This window comes from Rutilus rutilus (assembly GCF_951802725.1).
Source record: "Rutilus rutilus genome assembly, chromosome: 10".
In the NCBI taxonomy this organism is placed as follows: Eukaryota; Metazoa; Chordata; class Actinopteri; order Cypriniformes; family Leuciscidae; genus Rutilus; species Rutilus rutilus.
This window is the reverse complement of record NC_140215.1, coordinates 29,620,409-29,636,552: the sequence shown is the minus strand read 5'-3', so window position 1 is coordinate 29,636,552 and position 16,144 is coordinate 29,620,409. Positions and strand designations below refer to the sequence as shown.

At 37.6% G+C, this 16,144-nt stretch overlaps 1 protein-coding gene across 2 annotated transcripts in view; it reads left to right on the top strand.

Annotated features, from left to right (window-relative positions):
* epha3 (eph receptor A3) overlaps positions 1 to 16,144 on the top strand; it is a 125,030-nt gene that overhangs the window by 57,934 nt on the left and 50,952 nt on the right. For both annotated transcript variants that reach the window (XM_084421090.1, XM_084421091.1), the window contains exons 4-5: positions 49 to 204; positions 6,002 to 6,337. In XM_084421090.1, the coding sequence (XP_084277216.1) occupies positions 49 to 204; positions 6,002 to 6,337 (492 nt within the window). The remainder of the gene's footprint in view (positions 1 to 48; positions 205 to 6,001; positions 6,338 to 16,144) is intronic.

The window sequence follows — 16,144 nt, the reverse complement described above, 5'->3', positions numbered from 1 at the left end:
GTCTCCCAGCATCCTAATTTGTCTTCCCTCCTGTTGTTGTCTCCACAGCCTGCCGGCCCGGCTTTTATAAGGCCTCCTCCGGGAACGTCAAGTGCTCCAAGTGTCCTCCACACAGCTACACACACCAGGAGGGCTCCGTCCACTGCGGATGCGAGAAAAACTACTTCCGCGCAGAAGAGGATCCCGCCTCTATGGCCTGCTCCCGTACGTGTTGCTAACCTACTGAAGTACATTTGTTCCACATTCCATAGGTTTAACTTCGCATTTAAAGAGATAGTTCACCCCAAAAAAGGAATTTCTGTCATCATTTACTCACTCTCATGTCATTCCAAATCTGTGGTACTTTCTTCTGTGGAACTTTAAAGATATTGGGCCCTACCATCTCTACGCAAGTGCATTTTGCTAGTTTCAGCCTGAACCGCAGTTATCATTTTCACGTCCTGCGTTGGTTAAATAGCAAATGCATTTGTGCACCCATTAGCGTGCTGGTCTTAAAACGAGGTGTGTTCACTATTCGTTTGTGCGTTGCTATTTTGAGCCAACTGAAATAGACTCCGCTATTGACCAACAAAAACCTGGTCTAAAGTCAATGGTGCAATATTTTTTGTTATTTAAAGAGCGCGTTAGTAATGTGCCCCTATAGGTGGATCCACAACTCGCATACACTTTGTCCCGTAGATGATCTGCTTACGCGCTTTAACCCTGCGCACGAGCAGATCCGTTTCCTCGCTAGCATTCAGTCTTTCCGCTTGCAAATTCCGCCATGTAAATAGCAAACCGCCATGGATCAAGCACAAATGGCTTTTAAAGGGAATGGGAGATGAGACTCTGATTGGTTTATTGATTGTTACGCCCAAAACACACCCATTACTCATTAAGAGAATAGGGACAACCCTTTTAGACAATGCGCCGGGTGCGCCGACCATTTTCCCCGTCGTTAAACTAGCAAAAGTGGATTTACACACGCCCTAAGTGTACTTGTGACTTGCGCTTTAGACCATACGCTTAGATCATTAAAATAGGGCACATTATGTGAACCAAAACTGTTTGGTTATCAACATTCTTCAAACTATCTTGATTAATGTTTTGTGTTCAGCAGAAGAGAGAAAATGACAGAATTTTCATGTTTTGGCAGACAATCCCTTTAGATATATTAAACGGCAAATAGATCCACAAGCATTTACAAGTTACGTTATTGTACAGATAACTATTTATGTTCCTGTTCGCCACAGAGCCCTCAGAAGCGCCGGAGCTTTTTGAAGGATGGTGTTTGTTCAAGGATTGATGAATTTGTGTTTGCTCGTTCTGACAAAGCTTCCGATACCCCCTCTGCGGCCTTCAAGCTATCCCACCGAGAATAGTCCGTGTTTGCTTATTTTTAACCATTTCAGCCGACAGGCCTCCTTGGGTTTGCTCACTGGAGCAAGCTAACCCATTCTCTTTTATGGAGTAGCACGCAGATGGTAGACAGATGCATACAGCGACTGCCAAGCATTCCAAAACACATTATCCATAAATCATTGCATTGCTATCAGTGCTGATTCATATCACATAAAACCACCAAGAGCCTTATTGAATTCTGCGGCCAAGTTTAATCGGGTGTATCTTACGTGACATCCGAAGTAGTCAGCACGTCGGATCATGCCACGCTCATGTGAGTCGCATTTTATTTAGGCTGTCAGAAGCAATACTGAGTCTTCATTTACACTAAGCACTCATTGCCAATGTTAGTTTAAGACTTTGATGGGTACAGTGAGGGGGGAAAACGCTTGAAAAGAGTGTATGACTTTAATTCCTCCACTTCATATTGTCATAGCCCTCGAGTTTATACATTTATCTTGATAGAATCTGCTCGGATGCAGGCAGTGGAACAGATACGCTTTAAGTGCAGCTCTGAGAGCGGAACTGCAATTAAAAGAAGACGACGCACGATATTATCTGCAATAATTGCGGAAGGTCATTTTGAGTTCTTCAGAGATGTTTTTTTCTCACTGTTTTGCGTGAATTATTCAGGTCATGGCTGCATTATACGCACAGCTAGTTGTTCCTTAAATTATTGGTTTGCAAAATTTGCAGTTTATGTTGCATTCTACGCCGTGTCAGTGAAGGTCGGCATTTAATCACTGTTGAACGTTTCAAAGGCATACATATTTATGCCTGTTTTTAGTACGTATAAATGGACTTGTTTATTTCTGTCGGTCTCCTTTTTTATGACCTCATAAAGGCGATATTCTGCAGCGTAAATCCTTGACGTGAGGAAAATGTCAACACCGGACATGTTATATAATTGTACCACTTATCAAAACTGATGCAAACATCACAGAGGATGTCATGGGTCTGTCATGTTATGGTGGTGATTGTTGAGGTCCACTTTAATATGAAGGCTGTAGTCACACTTCTGTCAGACTGAACTGTCTGTGTTATGGATCGCTTACCCTGGCACCGCTAACAGGAGAGCCAGTCTGTTAACATTACCTGCTCACTGTGATTTCTATTAAATGTCAGGATCAAAGGACGCCTTGCTCTGGCAAAGATGTTACCTAGTGACATATAACTACTTTTTCCTCCGTCCTATAAAAAGAGACTTTGTTTTATGTAAGGCAATTTTTTTTTTATCTGTGCTGGCACAGAAAACCTCCTTTTTTATGATACTAATTTTTTTATAGAAAGGAAAGATCAGGGATGAGTTGTAGAATAGAAAGTTCACTATACTTTAAAATAGGAAGAGGGATTGCTCAGACAAATATGAAAATTCTGTCATCAATTACTCACCCATTATTTCGATTTTTATTTTATTTAAGCTATTTTGCTATTGCCGGAAATTATTTTTAATACTTTTAGTTAATAAACACGTTGCTGTTCTTTTTCAAATTAAAGCTCACCGTAATAAAAAATTCTGTTACATTTACGGTAAAAAAACAGCAGCTATAGTTGCCAGAAATGTACAGTAAAAAATACGGTAGCAACATCTTAGGTTTTACAGACTTATATATATATATATTAGGGCTGTCAAAAGATTAATCGCGATTAATCATATCCAAAATAAAAGTTTGTGTTTACATAATATATGTGTGTGTACTGTGTATAATTATTTTGTATATATCAATACACACACATGCATGTATATATTTAACAAATATTTGCATACATATACTGTATATATTTATATATAATTTATATTATATATAAATATAATTTTTTAATATATAAATTACACATTTTTCTTAAATTTTCTAAATTACAGATTATTCCTCTTTTTAGTCAACTTTAGCATGGGTGTCTAAACTTATGCATAGCACTGTATATATATATATATATATATATATATATATATATATATATATATATATATATATATATATCATTATCTGATATAATGTTAATTTACTGGCATATTGAAGTACTAATATCTGTTTTGTACCATTGTAATACACTGACAACCACCAATCACATGGGTGAGCAGAGTCATGTGATGAATTAAAGCTCTTCTCAAGTAGCTTTTCCACAACCTGAGAAAGTTAATAAATATATATATATATATATATATATATACAGTATATATATAGAAGCTGCACAGTGTGATTGACACAAACACTTAACACCATCATGGTAACATATATGAAATTTTAAAAATGCAATAAACATTAATTTAACAACATTAAATGTTACATAAAATCCTAATGTACATAACTGATTAGAAATGTACCTTTTTTCACTGTAAATTATACAATGATTTGTATAAGAAGACTTTCTTCTTTCTTTTTTTCACGTCCAAAAATTATATACCTATATAACGGTATAATGTCCAGTTAGATCTATCACAGTTATTCACCCTATATAGTACGGAAACTTTCTGTTGACCAATTAACAACAGGTTGACCGGTTTTTCACCGTACCATTTTACCGTTAATATCACGGTAATCTTTTACATGAAAAAAAAAAGAAGAAAGTCTATTTTTCAACAAACTAAAGTAGTTTTCAACAAAGGATTTAATCAGCATTCTTTGTCATAAACACATCAGAAATAGTGGAAGAAATAGCTTAGCTTATATGGGGGGCCTTTAAATATTGTGTCGGACAGTAAGGGGCTTTCAAATCAAAAAGGTTGAGAACCTCTGGTATTTAAGACTTATGTGCTATATTCTCTGTCTTTTAGAGGAAAAAAAAAAGAACAGACTGATAGTTAAGACATTCAGTTCAAGTCTTTCCCTCCGCAAGAGCTGGAAAATATGATTATAATTTATAAAATTACATTTTGAGTGAATTATTCCTTAAGGATTTTTTGCTCTTCTTTCTAAAAGTGCTTTTAAAAAGGCCAGTGTGGTGAATCCTGTATTTGACCTTGAAGCTAAATGTCTGATTTATTGTCATGTCAGAATCAAGCGAAAGCAACAGGGAGTGTTCTGGAATGTTCCGGCAGTGAATTTGTGGGAGAGATTCCTTTGTGTAATGTTCTGTTTCTTAATGTAGTATCAAATCCTACCTCTCCCCCACTTTCCTTCTCAGATAAAATGTCTGTCAAAATGATTCTCAGGTTCAAGAGGCAGGAAACCTTCTCTGAGCTCCAGGGCTTCAGTGTGTGAATTCATGTCAGATCAAACCAATCAAACACAAACATTACGCTCTTCATTTCTTCACTTACCACCATCTTTAAGGCAGATCTAGGAGGAATTGTATGTAATTACACCCAGAGGTCAGATATTAAATTCTTGAAACATTCTAAAATGATTATTTATTACAATCTGTCTTTGAACTGGTGTCCATCTCCTTACTTGTATCTGAGATTTCACTCTCATACACATATACGTAGAAGTCGTCACTTATTAAAATAATAGCTTGATGCCTAGGCCTGCTATTTCAATCAGTATAGAGCCCGCTGGCTGCACTTCATACCCAATTTTTTTTATCGAGACAATCTTTAAAGTTAATATAACAATCCATCGAGGACACTTCTGAGCTCCGGAGTAATTCTAGAGGCGTTGCCAACATTTTAACAAGGGGAAGGACATGCCTGCCTAAATTCCGTATCCATCCATATCTGATGACTTTAACGATTAAACCCACACTTTTTAAAGTAAACGTACTTCCCCAGAGGGCCGTTTTATTGCTCTTTCATAGCTCATGAGATTTAATGGAGTTCTCAGTTGTGTTTCATTTAAGTATAAACTTTGTCCCAGATCTTTCTCCTGTCATCCCTTAGCAAAAAAGAAACTTAGGCTATTTTTTACATTCAAAAATTTCAAAAAATAATTCAATAAATGTAAATCTTGAAAGAATTAAATGAAAAATGTTTGAGTTCATATTGAGACCAAGACAATTTTGATTGTAAAATTGGTGTCTCCATTTCCTCTCCATTTAAAGTCGTCATGAAGCTGCGATTGTTTTTGCTTCACTATTGTGACATATATCCAAGTAAAGTGGCTGCTCGAACAGGAAAAAATATAGGGCGGGACTTTATTTTGTCAATTGGAAATTGATTGGATTGTTGTGGATCATCGTCATTTACCATTGCGGTAACACTTTACAATAAGGTTAATTAGTTAACATTAGTTAATGTATTAACAAAAATGAACTAACCATGAGCAATACACATGTTACTGTATTTGTTCATCTTTGTTAACGTTAGTTAATAAAAATACAGTCATTCATTGTTTGTTCATGTTAGTTGAGTGACAGGTTGCCCCGCCCTTGTCAGAGAAGAAAAGAGATGGCACTGCAAGAGCGAGGGGAAGTTATTTTGATGAAAGATTACATGGGCACATGCATTAAAAAATGACTGTTTGCATGGACAAATTATTTATAATAAACACCACACTATTCCATAAAAATTAAGAATTGTCCATTTTGATTTCATAGTGACTTTATTGGTTCATAGTGTCAGTGTTGGATATGCAATTCGGTTAGAGCACAAATAGATTTGAATTGTGTTGTCTATATTTTTTATAGCTTGATAATTTTTTTTTAAAAAGAGTAAATATTATATCATATGTTCTTTTCACAGGACCTCCATCTGCTCCACGCAATGTGATCTCTGCCATTAATGAGACGTCAGTGATTCTGGACTGGATCTGGCCGGCTGACAGCGGAGGCAGGAAGGATGTGATATTTAACGTAGTCTGTAAGCGATGTTGGCCGGGTCCCAGACAGTGTGAACCCTGCAGAGGGGCTGTGCGCTTCCTGCCCCGTGCCTTCGGCCTCACTAACACGACAGTAACCGTGGCAGACCTTCTGGCACACACCAATTACACCTTTGAGATTGAGGCCCAAAACGCAGTGTCCTCCCAGGCCCCCACGATCCGCCATTATGCTGCGGTCACCATCACTACCAACCAAGCAGGTGAGTCTGTCATCCTAACTGATCCTATTGTTAAAGGAATAGTTCACGTCACAAATAAGTCTGTTAACTATTCACACTCATGTTGTTCTGAACCCGTATGAGGTTCGATCAGCTGTGAAACACAAACAATTTATTTATGAAGAATATCCTGATTGTTTTCCATGTAATGAACTTGGACTGGAACTGTCAAGCTTCAAAATGACAAAAAAAAACACTATAAATGTATTATAAAAGTCCATACGTATTAGGTCCATATGAAGCGCTGCACACCAAGGGCCAGATTTACTAACAGCTTTCGCCAGCACAAACCTTCTTTTGGTGTTAAAAAAAACTACTGTCAGGATTTACTATAGACACGTAGTGAAAAATTAACCCTAAAAAGGCGTGGACACAGTTATTTTTCCAGCTGACCTTATTGCATATGCATTTGTTGGAGTTTCCCTTTTAGACTAAAAATGTATGGGAGGAGAGTATTTAAATGAATAATGCACAGTGATTTACTAAGGTTTGATCTAGTCAATTTAGTATGAATGACATTTCAGACGTACTACATTCGCCATGATGTTACTGTCATGTCAGCTAGTACTTAAGTGCCATTCATAAATCCTCTCTCGTGGCGTCATGGGATAGTGAAGTGTCCATCGAATGCGCACTTCCAAAAATCCGGGAATACCATGAATTCAGACATACTACTCTGTTGGCGTTACTGTTTTTCACATACTATATAGTAGGGGAGTATTCAATTTGGGACGTAGCGCTTGATTATAGCTGGTTCAGGTGTGTTTAATTGGGTTTGGAGCTAAACTCTGCTGGACAGTGGCCTTCCAGGAGCAGAATTGGACACCCCTGATATATTGCCAATTCACTGCAGAGAAAAATTTGGAAAAATGAGCCTATACCTACGTTATTGCAAACCTCCAAAAATGTACCTATACATACAATGACCTTCAGATTCCAGCTGAAATGAACACTAGTGGCAGTAAAACAACTTTATTCTTTTTCACCCAAATTATGATTACAAGGGCAGATTATTGATTAATAAAGACTTCTTTTCACACGGTTCCTTACACAATGCAATATATTGACCTCAAAACACTTTTTACCACATCTCATGATTTCTAAAGTAATACATTTCAGTGTTTGCATCACATAACCAGATCCGTGAGTATGGCTTTTACTTTACATAGTAAACGTACTCAGTATCTCACCTGGTACAGCTCTGCACTTGCGATGAGAAGCGCTCAGGAACGAGTCATGATAAAAGAATTCAAAGACTTGTAGAAGCTACTGTAGCTAAAATGGCATGGTTGCTTCAGAAAATGTTTTTATCTCATGTTTGCTTTTGTTAACACTATCGGTTAGAGTGTTGGGTTTAGTTTAGATGGTAAGTTATTTTCAAACATGATAGAGCATTAACCTTCTAACTCACTGGACATTTCCATTTCCGAACTGCTGCGATAATACAACCAACATAATACAAAACTGGCAGATTTACATTAATCTCTAATGGATAAATCTGAACGCACTGTTAGCGCCACTCCATGGACACTTTAAAAGTGTTGCGAAACATGCAAGAGTCAACGTAATATCTTTTTGCAGAAATGTCGCCACTGGCACGTTTTTACATTAAGCCTAGGTGGTACAGTATACAGTATATATAGGAATATAGCACACAAATATTTAAAAATAATGATCATAAAAAAAATAAACATTTATGCAGCCCCTGCAGTCCCCATTAATTTTTATAGATCAGCCAGGATTTTCTTCAAATATTCACCTTTTGTGTTCCATGGAAGAGAGAACATCAGAGAACTTCAGAACAACATGCAAATGAATGTGTGAACTATCCGTTTAATTCTCCCATGTCTTCTAATGGAATATTATTAACACAACATTCTCAAGAATATTCACTTCATTCAAAGCCATGTCTTAAAAGAAAAAATGTCTTCAAAGATTTCCATTGATTGAGCGAAACGTTTTAATGGTCCCGTAAGATCGATTGAGACGTGTGCACAAGACAATTCAATTTCCTCTCGGCGATGTGCAACAAAGCTCAAAATTCCATTCGTAAGGAAGAAAAGAACCAGTTAATGCCTCTGCAAGTCAATTGCTCATCGCGCGCTATCACAGCTGCATATCATTCTGCAGGTGCTGGCCTCTATTATAGCTGACTGAAGGTCACGACTCCTCAGGTTACTAAAGCAGAGGGATGCTGAACGACAGGCCATCTGCCTCTCATTCCACGCAAGCTTCCTTTGTGAAGACTAGTGTTTCTGTTCTCTAGCCCTGTGGGGCTCAGGCCACTGTCAGTTCAGTGCTGTCTGTGGAGTGATAGGTACAGGTTCTGCCGGATGATTTAGAGTAGGCTTTGGTCCACAGCTTACAGGCTTTGGGCTCTGGTGTCATGAAATAGTAGGCAGAAGACTACTTGGACTACTAGAGGTTCAAAGGCTAGGGATTGATAGTTTTGCACCCTTTTACCAGTGGGAGCAGTTGACTTTGCCAGAGACCTCATAAAATCCTTACTGTCATTGTGAGAGGACTGCAATTTCACTCAGTAGATCTTTCATCTTCTGTCATAGAGCAGATGCTGATTTATCTGTGAAGAAAGGCATCTTCTTTCAGAATGATACAGCACCACAGGCCTAAATGTATTGACCATCAACACCGTCATCAACCTTCAAGTCATTGAACATTCATGTTTTCCTCAATATTTTAAGTATTTGTGGGTTATTCCTGATATGCAGTGCCTTACTTTTGAGAATGAATATAAGCCTGTGTTATAATTTAAATTATTTGTATAAAAGAGTATTCCAGACATTCAGACTTTAACCACAGTAAATCATTAAAACCTATTAAATGTTAATTATTAAAGAAAATGAGGAATGACTAACTAAAAAATGCATACTTTAATTCAGCAAAGAGACATTAAATTGACCAAATGAGACAGTAAAGACATTTGTGATTTTACAAAAGATATATAATATAATCACAGGAATAAATTACATTTTAAAATATATTCAAACAAAAAACAGATATTTTAAATTGTAATGATATTTCACAATATTACTGACCTCTTGCAAAACTTCTTAGTAGCCATTACTCATTTTCTGTCCTTTTTTAGGATAAGAAAATACATTCTTTCAAATTACATTTTGGATAACAAAAGATTTAATGATTTATTGTATCAATGGAAAGTGAAATTAAGGACACAGGAAAAATCAATAAAAACACTATTCCTAAGAATAAGGAATAGGGTTTTGTTTGAAACATTTCAATTAGAGAAGGGGAAAAACTAAGCAATAAATATTGAAATAATTATGTTACTAATATTAATACATTATTTATATTAATTAACAATTATTTTTAGGATTTATTGCATAGCACCTGAAAAAATAAATAAAAATGAGACGGTATGCGAACCAGACTCTGTGTGTGTGTGTTGTGTGTGTGTGTGTGTGTTGCTAGGTCACAGCTCCATTTAAGGTTTTTCTTTTTTAGACAAGGATTTCAGGTGACAGATTGATGGGCAGTAAATATGGACTTAGCACTTCTCTCTCCTAGTCCTTCAGTGATGTCTCGGAGAAACATTTTCAAAAACTTTAAATTGCATTCTTTTCATGTTTTTGTCATTTGCTGTTATGTCTGTTGCTTTCTATGGCCTTATTACACTCTATTTGGGTGTAACAATATACCGTGCCACAATATATCGCAGTGCAAAAATGCATTAATATATATCGTGGATAGTGACAATATGTATTTATAGTTCACCCAAAATTAACATTTTGGATGAGAAAAAATTTGAGTTTACAGAGTTTCAGTGTCAGTGCTACATTAAACTACTATATATAATGTTGAATATAATGTATGATAATTCAATGGGGGAATATTTGTGGGTCCTGATAATGCCAAATGTCTTATGTTACCAGTAAAAAGTGGCCTACATTATTTTAAATATATCTAGTCAGTGACAGAGTGCAAGCATATTCGTCTAAAATAATTCTGTATTTTCAGCTTCAGAATCATGTATATTTTTATTTTGGTGTCACTGTGCATTATTCACATTGTGCATTATTTGGTGTCACTATTGTCCTGTGCATTGGGTTACCTGCACCAAGTCCAAGCCTATTCATTTACACCCACAATGTAATATCAAATTTAGCATTTTGATCAACAGTACATTTTTCGTTAACCTTTTACCATATGCCTTGGAGTATCGCAATAATATTGTATCGTGATATGTATCGAATCGTGACATAAGGGTATCGTTACACCCCTACTCTCTAACAATTTATTAATCTCATCAGACATACACACTCCCACTCACAATTCTTTCAGAGGACACAGTACAAAGAAGCATAGTTTAGGCACTTAGGCGCTTTAGTTTAATGGTATTCATTTCCGAGCAAAGAGACTGCACTACACCCTCACTTTCTGTTTTTTCACCTCACTTTTTTAGTTCAGGCTGTTTCAGAAACCTAACCCAGGAAGACTGTGACCCCTCTCTGTTCTTCTTGCTCTTAGACAAGTAATCCAGCTTACTTTACTGTCCTATAAAACACAGCCAGAACAAGGAGGTGGATGTGTGAACGGCCAATCGGGCCTGCAGAGAACACATTTACGAGGGGCTCAGAGGGTTGTCAGCGCAGCCCAATCCATCTAAACGGAGCCAGCTTGTGCTCCGCAGCCCAAGGGAGACAGAACACGTAAGCTGCCCTCCATGTCAGGACGGTGCTCTCTGCTTGGCTCTCAACCTCATCAGAGCTGTAAAACATTTGTGTTGAGACCTGACAGTTCTGGTTTCTTAACAGGCTGCTTCACCCGACCTCTCAATCGTGCCAGGGCAGAGCAGAGATTTTCAGCAAAGCCACAAGCTTGTGCAACCTAACTTTTGATAATGCCAAGTTTACACTGTGCCAAAAAGTTAATTTTGGACTCCCTTGTACAGTAGTATGATGAGTAAACTGGAGAAAAAAATAGACTTGCATATTTTTTACCAGATATAAAACAGTTTTGCACTTTTTATTATAATTATTTTATTAAAAATGATTATTTAACTCACAAGATCATACTGTAGGGGCCTCTCTTCATCTCACAGTGAAACTTCACCAATCACAAAATTATAATGAGAAATTGTACCCAAGCGGAAACCTTCCGGTCTCTCTCTTGAAACCGACACGGAAGTGACTTAAACTGCAATTCATCGACTGGCCACTAGAGACAGGCTGCAAAAGAGAGTCAATCATAGACCCCCCATGGGAATATGCCCAACTTTACACCAGAAAAAAGTATGTTTACAATTGATGTTGTTAATAGCAGAAGCCAATTTTTACTTGTGTTTGGCACTTGACAAGTGCTAATTTTGGACCTTGATCTGCGTGGAAGTGTTCAGCTGGATCATGGCATTACAGAAGGTTTTCCATGACTCATTCATGCATTCTTGAAATATGTTGTTGCGGTTGCGTCTTCTATTTGGCATGTGGATTTTTTTTGGGGGGGGTGAAGGGCATGGAGAAAGAAAAGGAAGGTCTGGCTCAGACATGGGCACCCACATTAATGCCATGCCTATGTCCCACATCCGCAGAGCCATGTGGAGGACATTTTGAGACCGTGTTCTGCAGCATGTCATGGTCTCAACAGAACTTCACTTGGATTATTGACAAAAGCATAAGTGCTGGAGAATTATCGTCAGCCGCACCTGAAAATGCAGAGATATGAATGCAGTCCACTTCTGAGGTTGTGGGTTCAAGCAGAATGTAGCAGAACAGCAAGGTCCCTCCCTTCTGCAATTTTCGTAACTGAATATTCTTGCAGTGTTCCACATACATAATCGTGTGGTTCTTTTTGCTGTCGCTTTCTTCTAAGAAGGTTTGTGGGAACTGATGATTTCCTCTGTTCAAAAGGAGAAAGCCAAGAAATATACACAGTTCCAAAACCTAGTAAACATCCTGTTGAAAGATCTACTGCCGCAAAATTAGCACTTCTCACATGAAACACAGAACAGACTCAACTCACAATTGTTTTCAATAGAGTTTGGCATTAGCATGAGGCTAAGCTAGCAAATCAAAACGGGGAGAAAAATAATAATTAAAAAACAGAATTGGATAAAAAAAGTCACATTATTTCAACTATTTTATCAATACTTACAGTACCATTATTTAATAAATTATAATAAACATTTATATCACTTTGTCCACCATTTCAGATTTTTTCTTTTCGCCAATTTTTAGCTAATTCTGTGATTCAGAATTTGGTCAAAAGAAGGTACAGTATATTCGACTGCAGACTAATCATGTTGATGATCTTTTGGAGCCTTCACATCGAGGCTGTAGGCCTATATGGGATTGTTGCCCCCATGCCCTCATTAACTATTCTTTACATCACTCCAAAAATAAACTGTATAGAATGATTGAATAAAAACCACTGATCAAAGGTGCCGTCAGAGGTGCTGCGGACACCATCTTCTTGCAGGATATGGGATTCATGCAACGCTCACATGGGTATTCTCTATCCGTTGAGAGTACATTGTACATGTATATTGTTATTGAGGTGCATTATGAATGAATGAATGAATGAATGAATGAATGAATGAGTGCACTTCATAATGTCCACTATGGTTCCAGATACCACTCCAAATGGATGTCCTCTGTAATAGTGCTCCATATAACGGTATTGGGGGTGATTTTGGATAACAATTATTAAAACTATTATTAAAATAAAACAAAATTAACAAAAAAATGTATATATTGTGTATATATATATATATATATATATATATATTTGATATACACATTAATTTGATATATATATATATATATATATATATATATAGTAGGGCTGCACAATTAATTGCACCGAAACCGCACACGATTTGGCAAATGATGCGATTATTTTATGCGCAGCTTGTCAGTGCAGTGGCTGATCGGTAGTAAATGCTACTCCATCTGAACACCAGAGGGCGCTCTCACACAGACACGCCAAATATGCCCCGCAGAAGTACGATAACACTATCGGGCATCATACTAATAAACAGAAGATTTAAACGCGTTGATTGATTAAACATGAGTAATAAACACACGACTGCCTTATTCTCTGTAAGAAGCCACATCATCTCACAGAAGGATGCTCAACTGTCGTTATGAAGTGAGTTTGGAGTAAAAGCATGTCTTTTGTTGGAGAAGAGGTTCATAAATGCTTCTCATGTTTGGAAAGATGTTTGACGCTGTTGCTTTTTCAAATGCACGTTATAAGTGACTCAAACTCACAGTGCTTTCAGATGGAGCAGCGTTTACAGAGCCGTACATCAATGACAAGCTGCGCATAAAAAAAATAAACATTCGCAACCTTTGCGATCTAAAAATTGCGATAAGCCAAATCAGTTTAAGTGTGATGGAATACATGGAAATTGTGATTAATCGTGCAGCCCTATATATATATATAAAAAACAATATAACCATAATTAGCTCTTTACTGTCGCTTTCAATTGGAGGAACCAATGTTTTTTCTTTGATTTTAAGACAAAGTCATTCTGTTCACATTGTGAATGCTGAGAAAGATACACAGTGTCAAATGAGCCTGCTGTCCAGACATTATAAATCATAGCTTCCATAAACTGTGGCCACTAAAACTTCAATAATACCTCCCCTATCAGAGTGCAGTTGGGAAGAGGGTTGTGTAGGGGGGCTGCAAACTGAAACAGACTGTGCCCATCTGGATTCATTAACAAAGAGAAATAGACGGGGGGAAATGAGTTCCAAGGGAAAAGAAGCATTTCAAGACTGTATAATCACAATCAAGGAAAGCTTGAACATTTGAAAGAACAACATGTTTTTTCCTGTGGTCTAATAAAATTAAAACACAGGCAAGTCAGATGCCTCCATGGCCTCATTGCTGCCTCGCAATTACAGAGCCGTAAACTTGAAAAAGAACACGAGTGCCAGGCTGGAGGAAAGCAGGGCCAAACTCTGACTTGAATTACGATCACAGATTGTGACCATGTGAAGTGCCAGAGTGGAGGGGAGACTTTTGAGACAGATGCCTGTAGCACAATTATAGATGTGCAAAATATAATAAAAAAAAAAAAAGACTACATGATGGGTAACACGAATTACTACAGTAGATGACTAATCTGCCTCAAGGATACCCATAAATAATTATTCTGGTTTACCCTGATTAAATTCTTATAAGGGGTGTTTCTGTGAGAAAACAGTGAGTTTTGAGACACGTTTGTACAAGCTAAAACATCATACAGTCTCTTGAAAATGCAACACTCATTGTGGAACCATCAAAAACTGTGGGGATTCATTAAACATGATGATTTTAAACAAACTTATCCAGTCTCTTTAAAATGGAATCTGTGGGCCCTCAATGAGATGAAAGGGGGTGCTAGTAGGTCCATGGAAAATAGTGTAAAAAAAAGTTGTCAAGTCACCTTTATTTAAATAGCGCTTTACCACAGATTGTTTCAAAGCAGCTTTTGCAGTGATAACAGTAATGATTCAATAAGTGATTCAATGATGCAAACAGAGTTAATATTGGCTGTACAGCAGCTCTAAAAGTAAACAGTGTCATTGTCCAGCTAGTGTCAGTTCAGTGTTGATTCAGTTCTGCTTGTAAAGATCATCACTTATTCATAAAGCAGTTCTGCACAAAAACATTGATGTCATTGTCCAGCTCAGTTCAATTCTCATCCAATAGGTTCAGTGCAAGCCATAGGCAACAGTGGCAAGGAACCCAAACTCCATCAGGTGACAGAATGGAGGAAAAAAAAAAAACCTTGAGAGAAACCAGGCTCATTCTGGGACCAGTTCTCCTCTGGCCAATGAACGAACACAGTGTCATTATGATTCAAGCTGCATCCCAAGTCAGAATTTAGATCCGAATCGGTAGCATTAAAATATTCAACCACTTTCAGTTGTGTTAAAACTGTGTAAAGAAATACATAAATAAATAAACCACTCAAAAGTTTGAGGTTTTTCTTCTTTTTGAAAGAAATATAGGGCCAGATTTAAACAGGGCAAATAAGCGTGATAGCACAATCCTATAAAAGTGCCAATAGGAGTGGAAAGTTCTGTGTGTGATCTGCTGACGATTCACTGACAAATTAAAGAACACAGACACAACCAGATCATTTCCATAATGACAAATGCAATCTACCAAGGGCAGTGCAAATTCATGTCTGGTTTAATGCTGCGTTCACACCAAACGTGAATCTGCGTCAAAATTCGCGCCTGCCGCGTCTAGTTATACGCGTGACCACTTTGTGTGCATTCGCGCGTCAAGAGCGAAATTGACGCGCGTAAATTTCGCTTCAAACTTTTGTTTTTACGCGCGTCAATTTCGCTCTTGACGCGCGAATGCACACAAAGTGGTCACGCGTATAACTAGACGCTGTCACGCTGTCCATTTTTTCCTGCACATGTCCTCTGAATAAACACATTATCTTGTTAGCAAAAAGTAGCTGTATATTAGGGGGAAAATAGTTGTAAAAACTTCAAAAGTGAAATGTGTAACTTATTTACAACTTACCAGGTTGCCCAATCTCCTTACCGACACTCTTCCAAGCGAGGTCCTTTTTATTCCTGTCTCTATAGAAATAAGAAGTACTGTCGTACAACTCAGGCCGACTGCTCACTGCCAAAATTAAACTCTCTCCTCCATTTTGAATGAGTGACTCCGAGCGGGCCTGCCGCCACAGCATCAAGCAGGCTCCTGATTGGTTAACGCGGCGCGAATTGACGCAGAAGTTCCGATTTTTCAACTCGGGCGGCAGACGCGAATTCGCGTCAAACGCGTGAATGCACAAAA